The sequence below is a fragment of the Ursus americanus genome, chromosome X, assembly GCF_024610735.1.
Source record: "Ursus americanus isolate L20-20 chromosome X, mUrsAme1.1.p, whole genome shotgun sequence".
NCBI classification, from domain to species: Eukaryota; Metazoa; Chordata; class Mammalia; order Carnivora; family Ursidae; genus Ursus; species Ursus americanus.
This window is the reverse complement of record NC_142164.1, coordinates 78,654,182-78,675,482: the sequence shown is the minus strand read 5'-3', so window position 1 is coordinate 78,675,482 and position 21,301 is coordinate 78,654,182. Positions and strand designations below refer to the sequence as shown.

The 21,301-nt window shown below is 48.8% G+C and overlaps 1 protein-coding gene across 13 annotated transcripts in view; it reads right to left on the bottom strand.

Moving 5' to 3' along the window:
* KDM5C (lysine demethylase 5C) overlaps positions 1–14,812 on the bottom strand; it is a 33,079-nt gene extending 18,267 nt beyond the window's left edge. The window contains exons 1-13 of one of the 13 annotated variants that reach the window (XM_087859616.1): positions 14,217–14,811; positions 11,009–11,047; positions 10,194–10,271; positions 7,819–7,941; positions 7,341–7,511; positions 6,464–6,595; positions 5,595–5,718; positions 5,303–5,484; positions 4,113–4,271; positions 2,214–2,333; positions 1,924–2,082; positions 1,124–1,305; positions 867–1,029 (exon numbers count right to left, since the gene is read on the bottom strand). In XM_087859616.1, coding sequence (XP_087715742.1) covers positions 867–1,029; positions 1,124–1,305; positions 1,924–2,082; positions 2,214–2,333; positions 4,113–4,271; positions 5,303–5,484; positions 5,595–5,718; positions 6,464–6,595; positions 7,341–7,511; positions 7,819–7,941; positions 10,194–10,271; positions 11,009–11,047; positions 14,217–14,366 — 1,782 coding nt within the window. In that variant the 5' untranslated portion in view covers positions 14,367–14,811. Of the gene's footprint in view, positions 1–866; positions 1,030–1,123; positions 1,306–1,923; positions 2,083–2,213; positions 2,334–4,112; positions 4,272–5,302; positions 5,485–5,594; positions 5,719–6,463; positions 6,599–7,340; positions 7,512–7,818; positions 7,942–10,193; positions 10,272–11,008; positions 11,048–14,216 lie in introns of all 13 variants that reach the window. The other 12 variants (XM_087859621.1, XM_087859615.1, XM_087859624.1 and 9 more) reach the window with 12 other exon arrangements.
* Positions 14,813–21,301: the final 6,489 nt, after the last annotated feature.

The following is a 21,301-nucleotide window of genomic DNA, read 5'->3' as shown; positions in this document are numbered from 1 at the left end:
ACGACATAAAACTGTTTAAGTTTAAAGTGTACATGTTGACTTTATACACTTTCATGTTGCAAAAAAATTACTACCATTACTACCACAGAACTTACAACCTGTTACATAAGTAAAAAAACCTACCCACTGCTCCCAGAAGGGCTACTATATAGAACATGTCAGAGATGGCTAGTTAACCCCCAATATTCATTCTTATCCTCTTTCACAACAATATGAATTTGTAACCGGTACCTAACCATCCAGAATAAGAATCACATTTTCCAGTCTTCCTTGAAGCTAAATGCGGCCATGTGACTAAGTTGTGACTAACAGAAGATGAAAGGAAATGATGTGGGACTTTAAGAATAAGGAGACTTGGGGGCGCCTGGGTGGCACAGCGGTTAAGCGTCTGCCTTCGGCTCAGGGCGTGATCCCGGCGTTATGGGATCGAGCCCCACATCAGGCTCCTCCGCTATGAGCCTGCTTCTTCCTCTCCCACTGCCCCTGCTTGTGTTCCCTCTCTCGCTGGCTGTCTCTATCTCTGTCGAATAAATAAATAAAATCTTTAAAAAAAAAAAAAAAAAAAGAATAAGGAGACTTGTTTTGCCCTGTCCTTCTCCCGTTTCCCTCTTCCACTGGCTAGAATACAGACATGAAAAGAAGCCATCCTGAGGTGCTGCCCTCAGACACATGGCCCAGAGGGCTCACCGTCACATTGCATTATCTAGCCACTATGATGTGCAGTCTCTATTAGAGTTGTCAAATTAAGATAGAAGAGGAATGAGAAAGAGGCAGGGGTAGATTCCAGACGATGACCACCACCACGACCACCACCACAAAGCACACGCATCATTCCTACCCCTTGTCCCTGTTTCCTGAGCACTCACCGGCACACCATGGGACATGAGGGTGTTGGGATTCATGAGGGTGACAAGTTGGTGCAGGAGGTCAGGCTGGCTATCAAAGAGCTCAGGTGTCAGCTTCTTCATCACCTCTTCCAAATGTTCCGCCGCAAGAGAGGGTACCCCATACCAGGTCTTCGGCTCACCCCTGGCCACGTGGAAAGGGGACACACAGAGTGGTCACACATGTGGTCCTGAGGGAGCCTACCCTGCCTCCCTGGCTTCCCAGGCCCCTTGCTCACCAATGGAGGTAGTTAATGGAGTAACTCCAGTGATCCTCAATATGCCAGCAAAAGGCTGAGAAGACCATGCCCACATAGAGCCAGGGCACCTTCATGCCGGAAATATCTGCATTGATGTGGCACAGTACAGACTGCTCCAACACTGGCATCACATTCAGGTTCCAACCACTGGTGGCATACTCCTGTCAGGTTGGGTATTTGTGGAAAGGGGATGAGGGTTATGCTAAGGAGCTGAGATCTTCAGCATAGGGAACCTTAATTTTGAGGTCACAGACCTCTTTGACATGTCTGAGAAATATTATAGATGTTCTCCACCTCCTACCCACCCCCACCCACCAAATGCATACACACAAAATTTCAATTCCCTTCAATTTCAGGGAGTTTTACAGATACACTCACCAAAATACTTGCAAGCTAAAAGTCCCTGCTCTGGACCAAAACGCCCCCTTCTCTGGAGGTAGGCCTGGGCCCTCATTTTTTCCCCCACACGTACAATACCAGTCCCTGAACACTTCTTATGAATGAGCCAGGCACCCTGCCAAGTATTTCATACACCTTCTCATTTAATTCTTACAACAAATCTGTAAGGTAGATACTATCCCTATCGTACAAAGAAACAGCCAATCCTCGTGGCTAGAGATGCCATGCCAGATACTGGGCTGTGTTCTTTACATATACCATCTTATCTAAATCTCACAGCAGCCGTGGGAAGCGGGCATAATTACCCCCACCCAACAGAGATACTAAATGACCTGCCAAAGCACACACAGCTGACATATAACCATGAATCATCCACTCACCTCCTCCTCGGGGGTTAGGTGCCGCTTACTGTCACTGACAGGGAAACCGCTGCCAAATTCTTTGGAATGGATGTCAGCCCCATACTCAACAGTCACATCTTCCTCAATGCTGTTCACCAGCCGCCAGAACTCTTTCTCCACGAGTTCTGTAGGCACCATCTGGGGAACAGGGGTAGCAGATGACCGTGGCCCATCACATCCTGGCCCCAGTGACCCAGAAGAGCTAAGCCTATCAGGCATCAACACCTACGACCCTAGCTCTGACACTACCCCAGCCCTCCATCACCTACGTGCACGGGCATGTTGAAGTAATCGGCTTTAAAGGAGTCAGCCATCTCGCCAAAGCTCTGCAGAGTGTATTCCCGGGTAGCCTGCTCAAAGCCAAAGGCTTCAGGGGGGCGCTTACACTCCTGAAACCCAAAGGAGAACATGTCACCAAGACAGAGGGCACAGAGGTGGAGAATCCTCAAAAGCAAAGCTGGAATATGGGGTAGGAGCAGGGAGGAAGAACAGCCCTAGGTCTGCACTCAAGGCACCTGAGGCAGGCCTCACTTTATGGCTGCACCTTCTTCTCCCAGCGCTTCAGCTTAGTCTTTTCTTTCCCCACATGCACTACTGCCATGCTTTTGCTCTTCTCTTCCTTTAGGATTTTACTATCGAAACTATGACCTCTGACTTAAATATGCTATCCTATGCTCTTCTGCCACCGTTTTTTCCTCTTGAGCTAAAATAGGGAGTTTAAACAGGATGCCCAAGGAAGCTTTCTTATGCCCAGACTGGAACTACAAGCTTGGGAAAATGGCATTGAATATTCCAGTAGTGCAGAGGCCGGATATCAAAGGCACCAGTTTCTACACTGTCAAACCCTACACTATTCCTGTCCTTTAGACAGTCTCAGAAAACAGGACGTGAGACTACCTCACTTTGTACCTAGGTACATGGTTTTAGAGGAGAGCTGTATGTACCCCAGAGTTAGAGTCACTCATGTCTGAAAAAATCAATGTCAATCTGGTCCACTGGCCCACAACCACTTAAAGAGAGCCAAGTAGAGCCGACACCCTTCACTGTCTATAATACTGTTGGTGTCCAAACTCCTCCCTGAAGGAATCTCCACCACTTCCAAGGCCATTACACACTGCTCTGGTCTCTTTCCTCAGCTGTGTGTGTGTGTGTGTGTGTGTGTGTGTGTGTGCACATGCACAGCTGGTCTCTAGGACCACAGATGAGTCCCTAACATAAGATGAGAGACCATCAACATCTGCTCTCCAGAAACCCAGAGAGAAATGTAGATGAGTGCCCAGAATCTGGATGAAGGAAGGAAGCAAGCTCATGAAATGAACCTGGCAGACTTACCGGGCCTCTCAGCCCTTGCTGCTGCTTCAGATGCCCCTCTTGCCCCAGGTACATCCTCCCCAACTACCCTTGCTCTGGCGTGCCTCCATCCCCAAGTTTACAAGGCCTGCCCACCTCTTCTAGTTAACGCCTGTATCACTGCAAACTTAATCAAATTATCAAAACAAAAGGAAAGCAAACTAAGTATTATACCCATATGATGGCCCCCCAAGAAAAAACTACCCATGAATAAATGTAATAATATACAGAAATGATTATAAAATAGCAAATGAAAACATACAATAAGAGCCCAAACTTGTTAAAGATAGTTACATATATGCAACAACAAAAAGATGAGAAGAAAATACACCAGACTATTAAAAATGGTTGTCTCTAGGTGGTGAGATGATAGGTAATTTGTCTATTTTCCAAGCTTTCTAAAAAAAACAAAGAATAAAAAACCTGGAAATCAAAAGAACGATTTTTTTCCTTCATATTCCTGAACTCCAAATCTCATTCCTGACACCTTCCCTGATTACTACCCTTAGTCTTTCTCCTCTCCTCTGAACTTTCACACCTCAGAGTTTCTAAAGCATAATTTAGCATCTGACTGTACGTCGGCACACAATCTGTCCAATCATGACTCTCGCCTCCCGAGGAGGTCTGGGGGCTCCCAGAGGACATAGGAAAGGCTATGTTTCCTGTTCTTTCTCCCCAAACTGTCCAGCCTAGCCCCACCCCAGGCACCCAAAACATTAAACTGTGGCTGAGCTGGGAAGCTGCTGTCAGTAAGGCCTGATGAAGGAAGGCAAGACTACCCTCCGAGGCAGACACGAACTGGGGCTGGGAGACCTTACCGCCATGACACACTTTGGGCACCGCCAGACACCCTTGGGAATCTCAGGCAGAGGAGGGAGCAGGCAGAAGATGTGGTAGTTGTCATCACAGCCATCACACAGCAGAAGCTTGTCATCCTCATCCCCTCGGGAACACATCCGGCATACATATGACTCGATCTGCGAGGAAAAGGAGGCAACAGTTCATCAACCTAAGCTCTGTCCAGCCTTCAAACTGTCCTCCAGACAGCACCCTAGTCCACAGAGTTCTCCATCAGAAACCCACCGTGCTTGCTGGCTAGATCAGTCACAGCCCCGTTACAGGCTAGTCGATCTAGTTCTGGAACTTAACTGTACGCACATACCACCTCTCCAAATAAGCAACAAGAGCTGGGAGAGCTGAGTCTTTATCACGCAGTCATATTCAATAAACACTGAGCACTTACGTGTTCAACACTATGCTGGACTCTGAAGTACAGCAATAAATAAGATATGGCATCTGCCTTCTAAAGGCACACAGTACTCCAGAGAGGCACAGTTACAAAAGTTTAAAAAGCTAACGGGGAAACTGCTGATATCAGCTCATAGAAGATATTAGGGGAGCCTAGAGAAGGGAGCACTCCAATCTGCTGGAGATAAGGAGGGACAGCCTTGAAGGAAGAACTTAATTGAAAAGGTGACACTTGACAATGACATCTGAAACTGACTGAAACCTGAAGGCAAACTGAAGTTTGGCAATGGGGCAGAGCACAGGGGAAAACTCTTCCAGGTGGAAGGAACAGCAGGTGCAAAGGGATGGGGGGAAAGAAAGAGCATGGCACGTCTCAGGGGAAAAAACGAACATACCTACAAGTAGTTCAGTGTGGCTATAGCAGAGGAGTGAGGTGGGCAGTGCTGGGGAATGAGGCTAGAGGTCAGCAGGGACTGGATCATGCATGGTAATGAGGAGCTTAGCCTTTATCCTGAAGCAATGGAGGGAGCCTCCTTCTCTGGACCCTTCCAGCACTTCATGTTGACAGCACTTGATCACCCTTTCTTGTCCTTTGTTCCATTGAGTTGGCCTTGTTTCCCCAATTAAGTGAGCTACCTGAGGGCAGGGCCCACCAGGCCCACTTTTCTGCTTAATGCAACCTGGTCCAGAGCCATGCTGGGGAAATGCTCGCTGAAGGGATGAGAAGCAGAGCATTAAGAAGTCAGGGCTGGGTCCTTACAAACTGGGCATTGCTGTGGTTCCTCCGCAGTCTCATGGTCATCTTGGTGCAGGGCTCTGGGCTGTGACTCAGCTCCTCCTTGCTCTCCAGGAAGGTCTTAGGTGAGGTTGACTCCACCTTCACATCCCCGCCTGACTCCTCCTTCACCACTACGGTGGGGGGACACTCAGGCCCTTCCTTATCTGGGAGAGGGAAGAGTGGCTCTAAAGTACAGGTCTAGAACAGTCAGGGCCCCGCCTCCTCTCCCCAGGTGAGGCCATCCTTCACACTGCCCCAGCCTGTCAGGCCTTACCTTTCTTCCGCAGGGTCTTATCCTTGGCCATGAGGCCCAGGCCCATCATCTTGGGGCCTGCCCCATAGATCTGTAGCTTCTTCAGCTCCGGATTCTTTTCAATGTCTTCCTCCGTGGGTTCCGGCTGGGAGGGAAAAAGGAAATGAATCAAGTCTGCTATCTAAGGCAAACTGCCCCATCCTAAAAGAACAATAGCTTAGGCTATATATCATTTGAGCTCATGCCAGGAGGCAGAAGCAGGCCTGAGCAAGAATTCAGAGCTGCTTTTTGGAGACTAGGGTTAAGTGAGCTCCCCCATTAGCCCTCTCTTGGAAAGAAATTAAGGTGGAATTTCAGTTTTCCCAACTGTAAAATGAGAATATTAACTCCTACCTTACAAGGAGGTTTACAAAGGGGTCTGAGGGTAACATAGAGAAAGAAATCTAACAGTGTGTGGCACTACCAATAAATGGCAGTGACTGATACAATCTACTAAATGACATGCTTTGGTGAGCCGGGGGACAATGTCTATCTTATTCTCTGTTGTATCTCCAGTGCCTAGAACAATGCCTGGCACATAAGCTTCTGCCTGAAGCTAGGATATAGGTATAAAGGAAAAGAAGAGGTCTACCCTTAGGAGCAGAGTGAGTTCGGAAAGAGTAAGACAGGCAAAAAAAGGCAGACACAGAAAAGATACTGTATGAGCAGATCAAGACCCAGCTCAGAAGCTCAGCTGAGAGTGAAGGAAAGAGCAAGAATGAAGCCAGAGGGGGGCACACTACTGCTCAGAACTCAGAGAACAGAGTAAAGGGAGAGTGAAACAGGGAACAGAACTTTGGTCAGAACTTTGTGGACTCCCACCCCCAAAGCTCTAAGTTAGAAGTACTCACATCAGGCTGCAGCCTCTTGGCCCGCCGGCCATAGCTATTGAACTTGGAAGGCTGTACAGACTGTCGAAGGGGGATACTGTGGGGTTTGTATTCCTTGTCCTTTTCCTCATTATCAAATGGACGTGTGTTGCACTGCTGGGGACAAGTGAGGAGTAAAGGTCAGGGTATGGGGCTGCAGCCCCCAACAATGCCTTCCCTCTATCCTTACCCAACAGCAAACAAAGCTGTGGCTGTACCCACCTGACGTACAACAATAGGCTCTGCTCAAATGCTCATTACCAATGACACCAGCACATACTTCGAGAATTCCTTTTGCTTTGTCATTCCACCTTCAAACACCTCCCCACAAGCATCTCCCTAATTAAATCAGATGCCATCTCTTCCCAGACCTCTCCAGCCCAAAACATCTCTCCCTCCTTGGAATGTCTTTATCAGTTAAAACCTTGTCACATATTGGACAATAGGCTGACCCTGCGGGCAACTCCAGGACCTCTGACCCTGGGCAGCATGGGAGGAGAATAAGCACCACTAGAAAAGGGTAGAGTCTAGCTCCCAGGTCTCCAGCCCACTGAACCAGTTCCATTAAGAGCAAGTGTAAGAGGGGCGCCTGGGTGGCACAGCGGTTAAGCGTCTGCCTTCGGCTCAGGGCGTGATCCCGGTGTTATGGGATCAAGCCCCACATCAGGCTCTTCCGCTATGAGCCTGCTTCTTCCTCTCCTGCTCCCCCTGCTTGTGTTCCCTCTCTCGCTGGCTGTCTCTATCTCTGTTGAATAAATAAATAAAATCTTTTAAAAAAAAAAAAAAAAGAGCAAGTGTAAGAAATCTGCATCTAGCGGGGTGGGGGAAGCCTTCTTCCACCCCAGCCTGGCATCCTTACCACCAGGTTGGCTCCAGACTGGTACATCTCATAGGGGTAAACGATGCGTTCATAGTGGGAGCGTAGCAGGGAGCCAATGTTTTTGCCTGGTGGGTAGTTGAGGCGCTGGGCCACCCGGGCCCACCGACGGTCTTTGCAGATGGCTTCATAGCCACCTTCCTCCACCACGATCTGCAGGGACAAGCAGGAAGGGATGTGGATGTACTGTGCTTATGTACATAAGGGAGTAGGCCTGCAGACAGGGTGATGAGGACAACTCCAGCCCCTCACCTCACTGGGGGCTATCCCCTCCTCCTACCACCACCACTCAGGTTCAAACTGCAGTAAGCGATGCCAAGAAGTTCCAATGACAGCTCATGTGTTACAAGGCTGTGCCCCTTTCACTGCGGCACAGAGACCTAATATCCAAACCAAGGGACCCCCAGAGTACCAAGGATATTAAGGGGTGGAGAGGGGTTTGAGAAAAGCCTTTTCTTACTTTGCTGAGGCTGTAGAGGTCTAAGATCCGCCGTTCTACATTAGGAATCTTTAAGGAGGAGCCCTGGATTTCCCAGAATTTGGCAATCTGGTCCAAGTAGTTCAGCTTCACTCTTGTCTGGGCCTGGAAAAGAAATGGCTCAAAGAGGCTGGCCTCCCCCCCCACCTGACCCGTCTTCTGGCCTAATCTTAGGAGAGAAGAAAGGGTACAGAGCAGCCCACCATCCAGGGCCTCTCCCAGTGAAATGGGTCCCAGGCTCTAGGCAGTGCTTAGCCCACCTCTCTCTCATCTCTGCCACCTTCTAGTCAATAGGATAAGCCCAAGGTCCCAACACGGAGAAGGTCGAGTCACAACAGCCACAGCTTTACATACACACCCTCTCAATCTCTCTGACAGGGCTGTGTGAGGATCATCATCTCTTTTACAGAGAGCCTTCCTTACGTCACAGAGCAGGTACCAAGAGATCCAAATGTCAAAAAACTTAAGTTTTAGCTATTCCCTGCTACTGATTTGCTGTATAGCCTTGAACAAATTGGTTCTACTCTCTGGACCTCCATCTTCAGATTATAAAAGCGAAATAAAATAACTGCTCAGTCCACTTACTCCAGAAGGGTGGACTTACAAGAGAGACAAGTGAAGGTTCTCTGGAACCTCTAAAACTGTATCTAAGCTCTAGGCACATTTCAGAGATTGAAGGCTCCAAAAGAGCACATTTACCTCTTCTTATGCACCACAAAACTTGTCCCATGGTGGCTAAAGGCTGACAGTGCATGCTGAAGAACTAAGAGATAGTGTACCAAAGCAGCACTAGCACCCTGTCAACACCGGACTGGATGTGGGCCAAGGATCCTGGAAACAAGGCATGTACCATGCTTCCCTGAAATTTCAGTGACCTAAGAAAGGCTCCCCAAGGCCCCAAGTCTAGCACCACCTTGCACGGGTCAGAGGGCCTGATTCTAGGGAGAACTAGAGAAGTCATTACCATTCACCACCTTGCTCAGATCCCACTAGAGGAACAGAAACAGTTCTATTTCATAGATGGGGAAAACTAAGGTCTATTTGTAGAAAGAAACAACCTATGGCTCTTTAGCTGTGAGAACCTGGAAGAGGCCAGGAACTCTACTCCCTGCACCTTAACCCCTTAGCTTTCCAATCTTGGCCTCATCCCTGCTCTTCCCCATCATTAGCCAGCACAGTATCTCTAGAAAACCTGTTCTTGTCCCATGCTAGCCGACATCTTGTACTAGCTGTACCCCCACAGACTTGGTCAGATCCATTTCTTTAAGAAACTTATACCCCCTTCATGAGAGGATTTTTGCTCTGACCAGGACAGCACATAGACTGACTCTAGAACAGTGGTTCTCAATGAGGAGAACAATTTTGCCCCCTGCCCCTGGGGCCATTTAGCAATGCCTGGAGACACTTTTGGTTGCCATTACTAGGAAAAGGAATTGCTGGCATCCATCAGGTGGAAGGAAGCCAGAGATGCTGATACACATCCTAAAATGCACAGGACAGCCCCTACATGACAAAAATTTATCTGGGCCAAAATGTCAATAGTATCAAGGTTGAGGAACTGTGGTCTAGAAACAAGTAAGCCTTTACGTCATGGGTTTCCAGTCAGGCCTAATACACCCCCTCCCCAGGACATCTAGTAGGGTTCGTGGATATGTAACAATGAGGTAGAAAAGTGGCAGTAAACTTCTAAACTACATCTTCCATGGGAAACTCCAGGATCTTTCCCAGAACTGGCTTCAAAGCATCCACTCTCATTAACCCAGGGCATTCTCAAGCCCTTAGTGGAGAACCTCACCTATCCTGCAAAGGGCCTGGACTTCCTGTACAGAACAAAAGGGAGAGGGAAAAGCCTACCTGCCTGACCCCGGTTCAAATTTATAACCATTCTAGCCTCCATATGGATCGGTTCTTGTGTTGTTCCTGCCCATCCACCTCACATCCCACCTTACTAAGCCCCATAGAAGGAAGGTAGGAAGCACAGGGCTGTGGATGAACTGGATAATAAGGCCACATTCAGCTGGCCAAGAAAGACCTCAGCCAACCCATTTCCCTTTTCTTGATTCAGGTATGATAGGTTAGCTGACAGGAGAGCTTCAGAAGTAGCAAACCTTTAGGGAAATGGACACGCCCAGTCACGCCCAGTCTTTGAGCTATCAGACTGGAGACGATAAATGCTCCTGCTCTTGGTTATAGTCAGAGCTCTAAAGCTTCCTGCATGACCTCCGTGCAACTTCACAGAAGAGAGAATAAAGGCCGAGTCGGGTAAAGTACCTTAGCCTGAGAAGGAATGAGGGAAGTGGGATCAGAGCTCAGATATCCATTCGCCCAACCCTGCCACCAGCTGCTAGTCTTCTCACCTCTAGTTCATTCAGCCTCTGGATTCGGGGAGTAAACCTGAAGTTGTCCACTTCTACAGCAAAGGGTGGCTGCCAGTCCTGGAGGTTACAGAGGGGAAAGGGAGTCGGGTTATTCCAGCACAGTGTAAGACCAGAGGGCAGCACAGGCAGCTCAGCATCCCGTTTGTGCCTTCCCAGACCTTTGGCCACCCCAGACCCTTTAACCTGGCAAACACCCAACCCACTACCCCCCCCCCCCCCGAACTCACAACAGGGCCCTAGTAGCCCCTCATGTCCACACTCAATGCCCCAAGCACATGTCCTGGGAAATTTCTCCCAAGTCCCTCCCAACAATACAGCACCAGGATTTCAAGAAACAGAGATTTGGGGCCCAAAATAGTTGATCCCAAACTCTCCCTACATCCACATTAACTCCTTGTTCCGCAGGCATGTGCGGTAGGACACAGGCTGGAAGTACTGGTAAGCACAAAGGATCTGGAGTCAGAAGACTTTGGCTCATGATCTAGCTCTGCTACTTATGAGCTATGGGATTTTACCTTTCTGAGTCTGTTTTCTCATCTGTAAGGTGGGAATATGAACACTTGCCCTGGCTTCCTCATAAGACTGATATGGAAAATTTAATTGGTTTTTAAATGAAAATGTTATCCAAAGGAGTCGTCCTTAAGACTTGCTATCTTAAGCTGACCCCACACATGCAGGGTAGTTCAGCTCCGATTCTGGCAGGATTTAAAGGTTTGGGCCTTCAATGTCTGTTCTCTCATGTAAAGGGCCTAAGACAAACACTGCAGGGAAAAGCAAGAATCTGCATCACTCACCCAGTCTGGAAGGCTTCCTGTGGGTCCTCTCTCAAACACCTGCCCAGTACAGGAAGAGGCGGGGGTGGGTGGGGGTGGGGGGTGGGGTTAGTGATGGAATACCCAACTGTGGTGGCAAAGAATGGGAGAATTTGGGGAGGAGGAAGGAAGTCAGGGAAAGATAATGAAAGGGGGGGGGTGACTCTGCCCAGCCAAGTTGGAGCCTATTGTGTCTTACCCAAAGGGTGGTTGTGGGGAGCCCCTCACTGATGCCCTCCCCCCCAAAACCTCCCATGCAGTCCTCTTCTCCCCAGAGCCCCGGCTCCTGTCACAGTGGTAAAAAGAACCTAGAGTAACCTAGACCAGTGCCCTTGTTTTACAAATGGGGAAAATGAGGTCCAGAGAAGAAATATGGTTTCTCCAAAATCACATACTGATTTAGTGGCAGAGCCAAGGCTAGAACCCATGTCTTCTGATCTCCAGTCCAAGGCTCTTTGCACTACACCAGGATACCAGTGTTCATACACACACACATGCATACATATGGAAGCCGGTGGTAGTAAAAGAGAAGAAAAAGCTGTTGGCCTCTTCTGCACATACACTTTTAGAAAAGAAACCAGAGGACTCATACTTGCATGCACACACACTCCCCCCCAAACTCCCAGCTGAAGCAGGTTTGCAGCAAACACCTGAGGCTCAGTGAAGCACTGGCAAATTAAAAAAAGGAGAGAGAAAGAGACAGAGAGAGGGAGAGACAGAAAAGACTAAAATGGTGTGGCTCAAGCCCAGACAAGCTCCCCGTGCCCTCTTGCCACCCATCAGTAGGACATTCCCCTTAGTGCAGGGAGAAAGGTACTCAAACCCAAAACTCCAGACACCCTTCTTTCCTGCTGAGTCAAGTTCTAGATAAGTACACCATCAAGCAACCTGACAGGAAACAGCAAAACTGAATCCTAGAACAGGAGCTGTGGGTGCAACAGATAGCTGGGGAAAGTCCAGCAAACCTCCCGGCTGGGCTCCCCCTGGGACCTACGAGCTCCCTCATCCTGCCTTTGGTTTCACACACCTGTGTGCCAAATACACCAGTATTATCAGGATGGTGATAAAAAAGCTGGCTACCTAATGCAGGAAGCAAGGCCCTTCCAAGATCCCCTGGGTCTACTCTAGGGTACCAACACTCTCTTCCCACCCACCTTCCCCAAGACTAGTAGTCAACCGTCTAGCAACTCAAAACCCAAATCACCCTTCTTCAGGCAAACCTCCAATTTCCAAGCACCCACCCATACACAGGTTCCCACTCTGGGCCCAAGCACCACTTGGGCAAGTGCTTCAAATTCCAGCTAGAAGGCCTGGCTGCCTAAAGGTGGCGTAGGAGCAGCCCTATAGGAGGAAAAAAACCGAACAAAACCAGAGAGACCAGGTCTCCTGGATCAGAGGGAAGCACACTATTGAGGTAGAGACCAGAAGCACAACAAAAGATGGCCCCCTGCAGGTGTGTGTCTCTCTCTCTTACATACACACACACACACACACACACACACACACACACACACACACGAAACATGTCACTTTTCCCTTTCCTGGTCCCCCAAGGAAGGGTAACAACACCTGCACAAGGCCAGGCTGCCCGTAAGTCCAAGCAGAAACCTGGAAATACAGGCCTTAGCCACCCCCTATGTCAGATACACTTCTTTCCCACAGATCTGTGGCTAAACACCAGAAAACACCAAGCTGGATAAGGAGGCCTATGGTGCCCTCCTCAGGTGGCAGTGACGCTTCCCATCCCTTTTCAGACAGGAGACACCCGCTCAAAAACACCCTGTTCCAGGGGTGCCTGGGTGGCTCAGTCGTTAAGCGTCTGCCTTCGGCTCAGGGCATGATCCTGGCGTTCTGGGATCGAGCCCCACATCAGGCTCCTCTGCTGGGAGCCTGCTTCTTCCTCTCCCACTCCCCCTGCTTGTGTTCCCTCTCTCGCTGTTTCTCTCTGTCAAATAAATAAATAAAATCTTAAAACAAAACAAAACAAAACAAAAAAAACACACCCTGTTCCAAACTCAATTCCTGCCTTTGGAATCACAAGTGGTGACTGAACAACTCATATCATCATTTCTCCTCCATGCCAGCAAGGTGGCAGCCTATCCTAGCCCTTGGGGGACTTCTTGCAGCCTGAAGCCAGGCCTAGGAACAAAGATATGCCCTTTGTCGTTGACCTCTGGGAATCAAGTGTTCTAAAGGAGACAGACTTCCATAGCTCCATTCTGTTTTTGGGAGTCCAAGAATCCCCTTTCCTCTGGGACCTGCTACATCCTGGGACAGTACATAGTACAAATCTTCTGAGAAAGACTCATACCCCATTGCCAAGTTGATTGGTCCAAGCCTATCCATAGAAGTCAAGTCGGGGGGGTGATGTGCAGGGAAGGATATTGCCTTCAACTAGGAAAAGAAGGGGACAATTCCCTAAACGTATCTCAGGGGAGCCAAACAGAACATTCCCCGCGAGACTTATTTCCTGACTGATCTGCCAGCACATTATCATAGATGGATTGGTTTGGCAGGGTGTGAGTAAATATGAGTCAACCCACATAGAAGCAAACCAATGACCACATCAAACACCTTCGCAGTCACAGTAATTACCACTTATCTAGCGCCTACTACATAGACTCTACCTAGTTTAATCCAATTCTCGAAATAACCATTCATAGGACTCATTTCACAGGCTCAGAGAGATTAAGTTACTTGTCCAAGGTCACACAGCTGGTAAGCTGCACAGTGGAATTTTGAACTCAGGTCTGTCTCCATTTACAGCTGTGGTCTTTCCACTACACCACATTGCCTGCCTTATGGGAAGTGATGACAATAAACGGAAAAATGGCCTTATTCAGTGCAGCCTTGACCTGGGTGGTCCGGGGTAACTAAGAGATGTGCAGGTACCTCTCTGAACTCTCCCCGGCCCACTAAGCATCCCTGTTTTGAACCTTACCGGGAATGAATCTGAAAGGCGGAGTGGAAGTGAGGGTGGGTCTCTGACCCCCAGGTCCCTTGGGGGCCTCACACGAGAGGACCCCCTGGCCCCATCACCCTTTCTCCGACCCCGCGGCACATCCACAGGGGTCCCAGCCACCCCGTTTTCCCACACCTCGAGATACCCTCCGCCCCAGAGTCCTCCGCCAGCTACCCTAGTTCTTCATCCCCGGCCTTGCCGGCGGCGACCACAGACCCCGGGCCTTACCGCGGGTGGGCGGATCTTGCAAATGCCCGACTTCTCGGCGATGGGCCTGATTTTCGCGATGTAGCCCAGAGGGTCTCGGAACTCGGCCCAGCTAGGCTCGAACACCGGGCACTCCGGCGGCGGCAGGAAGTCGTCGGACCCCGGCTCCATGGTGGGCCCTAGGACTGGAGGGCTCGGACCACCCTTAAGGACTCATGGCGGACGCCGCTGTATGAAGCCGAGGCACTGCTCGGAGACTAGGCCCTAAGCGGGGCGGCCGCCGCCCGCCGAGGGCCTTGGGGGGCGTGTAGCTGCCACGCTCTGAGAGGCTCAGGCTAGCGCTACTGCTACCGCCTCTTCGTCCTGCTCCGTTCCTTCCAAACTCTGCCGCTGCCTCCCAACTACCGCAGCCTTCACCACTACAGTTACCTCCCAGCAGCCGCGGCCTTCACCGCCGCCGCCGCCATCTTGGTTTGTCAGCGTCTCCCCCTCCCCTCACCACAACAAACCGAATCCCTCCGCGGTGTGTCCCTCCGAGCCTCGTATACCTTGCGTGAGGCCAAGCCCTAGGAAACTTTCATCCCGTGGGGACCGAGCTGAATCTGCTGTGTAGGTTCCCTATTTGGAAGCGGGAACTCAAAAGTACCTCCCAGACTGAGAGAAAATAGTCCACTACGGCGGCGGAGGAGCAAATTTGTAATTAAACTGCCGGATCCTTTTTCCGGATGGACCGGCGGCGCACGTTTAAAGGCCAGTGGTGCGCATGCGCGTTATGAAGACAGACCGGAAGAGGAGCTGGCGTTGGTGGGTGGTGGGCCCAAACTGGCTCCCCCTCTATGACCTCAGCTCTGGCGTGGGCCCCGCCCCAGCATTTTCTTCTTCAGGGTCTTTCCGGTGTGGGCCGTAGAAGGCGGCTTTGGGTGCTTGATTGCTAGGGACCCCTTATGCTGGCAAGCATGTTGGGAAAGACTTAGAGAGCTCCCAACACCTTTGGGGCTTTGTAAGAAGGAAAGCAAGATGTAGCTCACCCCCTGGGGATTATTGATTTTTAGAATTCTGGGTCCCAAGGAGAGGAAGGAAATATATATTTCATCCAAGGTTATGTGTAGCGGCCTCTCAAGAGATGGGACTTCCATTCAAACCTCGCAAAGAGTCATTGTCAGTCAGCATTTTAATGAACACATTGAATTGTTCTGTATGCACTTTTATTGTGTGTACATTTATAGAATTGACTCCTATAAAATAGGCCTGAGTGTATATATATTTTGATTGTTGGATGTTTAACAACAGCATATTTACCTATCGCCTACCAGTGCCTACTGTATGAAACACCTACCATTTGTGAGCCTAATGTGTACTTACCAAACATCTGTGTACATAGGTTGTATTTATTGTGTATAGCCCCTGTCATATGCATTTGAGTGCCTACTATGTGTACATCTACTCCTATTCCGTGCATGTTCATTGAGCAGTTTCTGAACAGGTTTATTGCAACTACTTTGAGTATCAGACCAGTACTTTGCCCACACATCAGGCATCTGCAGCCTTTGAGCATTATGTTATTCCTTGGTTGTGGGCCTATTGCATATAGTTTGAACACCTACTGTGCACATATTAGAGTACATGTATGCTTATTTTGTGTTCCCCCATCAGACTGAATTCCTTAAGGGCAGGGACCATGTGGCTTTATACATCCCTAGCACTTGTCATGGTAAGCAGTAAATGTTGAGTAAACAAAAGAAAAAATGAATGTATATTTTTGAGCATCCTTAGTATATATTGATTGAAAATAATATATGCTCTTTGCAATACTTCCTGTGTAGATTAAGCATCTGTTACAAGCTTGAATATGTTTGAAGCAGGAACAGTTAACTATATCATGTCCCAGTTAGGTACATCATTCTGCCTACTTCAGGACTGATCTGAAGACATCCTATCTGATAGAGCAGTGCACACCAGTAGGAGCTCACACCCTAGTGTCAGATAGGCCTAATTATTTTAATTATTATTAATCTTTGCAATTTCCCTTAACCTTTGTCCCAGGAAAGATGTAGGTCAACTTACCCATTCTGTAGATGAGGAACTAAATTCTAGAAAGATTAAACAACTTGCCCACTGTTACACAGGAAGTTGCTACCTCCTGGTCAAATGCTCTTCCTATCATTTGTTCTCACCAGGAATAGGACCAGGCAGAAGAGTGAGGAGAATGCAGAAAGTGGGAGATACGCCAGATCCTAGGCTGAAGGCAGTTCAGCCTTTCCATCAAATGCAGCTCAGTGAAGGGCAGGGAATATGAATCCGGAGTCAGGAGACCAGGTTTGGGGGCTCAGCTCAGCCCACACATCCCATAGCCTTCTTTGAGATCCTTAGCCCCGACACCTCCCCCACCATCTTCTAAGGGCAAATGGAAATTGCAGAGAGTCTTTGAAGCCAGTCAGATCTAATTCATTCATTCACAAATATTTATTAAACTCCTCTGGGGTGCCTGGGTGGCTCAGTTGGTGAAGCGTCTGCTTTTGGCTCGGGTCACGATCCTGGGGTCCTGGGATCAAGCCCGGTGTCAGGCTCCCTACTCCGCAAAAAAATAAAAATAAAACAAGCTCCTCTTATGCACCAGGCACTTTTCTGAGCCCTGGGAATAAAATGGTGACCAAGACAGATATGGTCCCTGCTTTCCTGAAGCTGACATTCACCATCAGAGATCTGCTAAGTACCTCTTTGTTAGTCTTGATTTTCTCATTTATTCAATGAGGATCTGTAATCCCTTCCTCACAGGGTAGTTATGAAGATTAGAGATAATGATAACTGCCATTCATCAAGGGCCAAGGGCTATGAAGTAGGTATTGTTATCCCTGTTTTACACATAAAGGGACTGAAGTTCAGGGAAGTATAAATTTATCACGTCATATGGCTAGCCAGTGGCAGAGCTGGAATTCAAACCCAGGTCTGTCTGACTGCTACACAATTCTGCTCTGCCTGTAAAAGTCTCAGATGGTGCTCCCTGCCCCCACCCCCCAACCCCAGTAAGGTGCTCAGGAAACTGGTTCCTTTCCCAACCCTTGGGTCTTGCTGGAGATCAACCTGCATCCAGGCACTGCAGAGTTAAGAATTGGGAAGCACCAGGGAGCTCATCCTGGGCTGGGGGCTAGGTCGGCCTCACCCACCCACCTGGGAGAGGGAGTCTGGTACGGAGCTGGTGCAAAGCAGTGATTGGAAGCCTTGGCTGGGATCTCCACCACACTCACCCCATCCGTGTTTTCTGAATGGACAGGATGAGAGTGACTCTGTACCTTACTTTTTTGATTTGTAAAATAGGGTCCCTTCTAGTTCTGAAGTAGGTATGAGCTGTGAGTTCTAACTCCTGAATAGCTCTGGAATCTCTCCCTCTTCCCCCTGCTATTTTCTAATCTTCTATTCCCCTGAGAGCCATTTACTATCTCTAGCCTGGATTATCAAAAGAGCCTCCTCAAAGTATCAAGGTATCTGTGTGAATTCATGGATATATATCCATACACATAACAATAAAATGATACAGTCAAAATAATTATTCCAGGGGCGCCTGGGTGGCACAGCGGTTAACCGTCTGCCTTCAGCTCAGGGCGTGATCCCAGCGTTCTGGGTTCGAGCCCCACATCAGGCTCCTCTGCTATGAGCCTGCTTCTTCCTCTCCCACTCCCCCTGCTTGTGTTCCCTCTCTCGCTGTCTCTATCTCTGTTAAATAAATAAAAAAAAATAATTATTCCAAATGAATTATGATAGTGGATTATAACTCATTGAAGAGTGAAATAAAAATCCATGACTCCACACTGATATACATAAATAAAATGAGGGAAAAGGAAAAGCTTTTCCCTGAAGGAAGGATGGAGTTAGAAGATCATCAACAGATGCTCAGAATTTTTCCAAGCAAAAAAGTAAGTTCTTAAAACATAGCTATGACACTGAATCTTGGCCCAAATCTTGGTTTCTAAATGCCATTCTCTACTAAAAAGAACCAGGGCTCCTTGGAAAAAGTGGCTGATTCCAAGACTGGGGCAGGGAAAGTACATGATGGGCCTGGAGCATCTTTTGGTGCCAGAAAACAAGGAAGTGCTCAAAAAAAAGATGGAGACTTGCCAAAACGACATCAGAGCCAGCTCCCAGAGGGCCTCCTGCTGGCCAGATCTGGGGCATTTTGAACATCATTATAAAGAATGATACTAATGTGTTATAACCCATCGAATACAATAGACAATCAAGAGTCCATGAGGATATAAACAAATACTTGTAGAAGAAGGGAAAGCTCTCCCTTACAGTGGAAAGCCAACTAATCCATGTAAAAAGAATGATGGCATTGGAAAATCACCATTTGGCAACCTGGAGATTCATCAGTAAATACTGGTGGGTGAAAGTTTGAGGAGAACAAGATATTTACATAATCTCAATGATGCTCTCCATGAGATGCTCATTTATCACAAAGGGGAAATGCAGTAACTTTACAGTGGGGAACACTATGTAGCTCAGTGTGTCACTGGGTCTTACTTTAGGTCCTCATAAGGCTCGGGTGAAAAAACCTATTGGCAACAGAGGAATGAGGACACACTGCCTGGCAGCTTCTGTGCTTCGGGATATGCCGTGCCTACCCTCTGAACTTCCCTCTCCCATTCCTCTCACTATGGCACTAACACATCACACACTCACACACCTCCACGCCTTTGTACACCCTACTCCTTCTGACAAATGCCCTCCTTTACCAGGGTGATTCCTACTCACCTTTCTAGACTCAGCTAAAGGGGCAGTTCCCTTCTTGCCCATCCACCCCCCACCCCAAGTTGGGTTTTCCCCTTCTTTGTACCCCCATACATGCTCTGCTCCCTTCTGGGCCCATACTTAGTATCATATCTCATGGACATTATCCCTGCCAGGCTATTCCCTACTGAAGGTCTTGTCCTGCTCTGTCTAATATGGTAGCCACCACACACACGTGGCTATTTCTATTTAAATTTAAAAAAAAAATCAGTTCCTTGGGTGCACTGGCCACATTTCAAGTGCCCAATAGCCACATGTGCTAGGGGTTACTGTACTGGACAGCACAAATATAGGACATTTCCATCATCACAGACTTATTGGACAGCATGGGTCTAGGACAAAGAATTCTGTGAGAGTCTAGGACTTTGTCCTTTGTTATGTGTTGTCCCTTCCCATCCACATCCCCAAAGAGACCGGCAGTAGAACTTTTGATGGCCAGACAGCCACTGGGCTTCTTGTCTTCAGGCCCTAAAAGAAATGGGGAGGTGAGGAGACGAACTACCCCTCCTCCACAGTCTGTATGCTGAGTCTCTGGGGAGTGGAGGAATGAAGAGGTGGGGGCGGCCGGGGGGGTGGGGGGGCAGCCAGAAGCTCGGTATGCAGGTTGCACCAATCAGCAAACCAACCAATGCAAAGATACCCTACTCTAAGATTCAGCTTAGAAAGAACTATACATTCATTCAAATCAACAAAATTTCAGTGTCATCTGTGCTGTGCAACACTATGGACAGCGATGATTCAGACCATTGTCACTCTTGAGCCGCTTTTGGTCTGGTGGGGAAGAATGATAACGACATGAAGGATCTCAGAGGATGTGATCAAAGGCACGTTTTGTGAGGGATGGGTCTTTTAAGCCCATCTCACAAGAGTGACGAAATCTTCATCAGGGAGGCTGGGGGAAGCACCTTTGGTGGGGGTGGGGGGAGGCACAGGTAAAATACGGAGCCGGAAAATTACACACAGGCCTTCTCAGGGAACAGTGAGTGGGTGGTCGAAGTGTGGGCGAGGAATGAGGATGAGGAGATCGACTGGGGCCACGCGGTGGAGGACCTCCAATGTCAAGACAAGAAGTTTGCGTTCGTTTCTGTAGGTGGCAGAGAACAGCTTACTGTGTGTCTGGCAGGAGGCAGGCATTTCACATGCATCTGTTAACAATTTCCCTGCAAGATTATTATCCCTATTCTACAGGTGAAAGACCAGGCTCTGAGGGGCTAGGTGATTTGCCAAGGGTAACAGGGTCAAGTCTGTGACTGAGCCAGGATTTGAGTGCTAACAGCTAAGCTTTGGGAAGACAAAACCAGCATCAAGTTGAAGGTGGGAGAATGGGGAGCAACCAAAGGCAGTCCAGCTTGGCCCACCAAGGAAGAAACAAACAAGCCAAATGCTTATTGGATTTCATTCTGGTCCTTCTGGATCTAAGCTCTTCAAAAGCTCAGGTTGGGTCCTCGAGGAGGCATCAAATGGTTAGATGGCCCCAGCTGCTTTTTCCACTTGAATGTGCATATGAAGACAAAAACCAAGACATTGGTCCAAGCTGCTAGAGAGGAGCCACCCAAACCATTCCCTCTTAGAGGCTATTCCAGACTCTAAGAAGGCACCAAAAAATGTTTACTGACTGCTGCTTCTGGGGACCCTGCTGACCCTAACCAAGAGCCAATGCTCTGCCCCATTCCTCCTGGACTCTGCCAGGACATAATTGGTGGGGCTGGAAACATGTTCATTTCCTAGGGAGGCAGGTTGGGGGACTGGAGAGTGGCCTGGCCTCAGAGTCAGGAACCCCTGTCCTGACTTGCTGTGTGGCCTTGGAAAAGACCCCTCCCTTCTCTGGACTTGTCCCCTCCCATGTAAACTGAAGAGAATCCAGCTATTTGTTACCTGACAACCTAATTAGATACATGAAAGAGCTCTTATAATGGATCTAGCCCCTGCCTTCCGGGCCCAGGTCACCCCCACGCCCCCCTACCCTCAAGGGCAGAAACATGGCTCAAGGCCCGTGCTGTGGGGGGGTGGAGGGCCCCCAGGCGTAGCCAGGCCAGCCACGAAAGGGTAAGCATAGAGGGCACAAGAGCAGAAGGAAGTCTCCAACCTGTGAAAGGAAGAGCAGGGAAATAACTTCCCGAGCACCTACTCCATGCTGTCTGCTTGACATTCATCACCGCCTGTCATCATCGTGACTTCATGTGGCAATGGCTCGTCACCTCCAGTTTTAAACCAAGAAAACCGAGACTGAGAGGGTGCTTTTCCCAAGTGTGCGTGCCTCAGTAGGGAAAACCCCAGGATTTGAACTGGATCAGCTCCAAAGCCCACACCCTTGCTGCTGT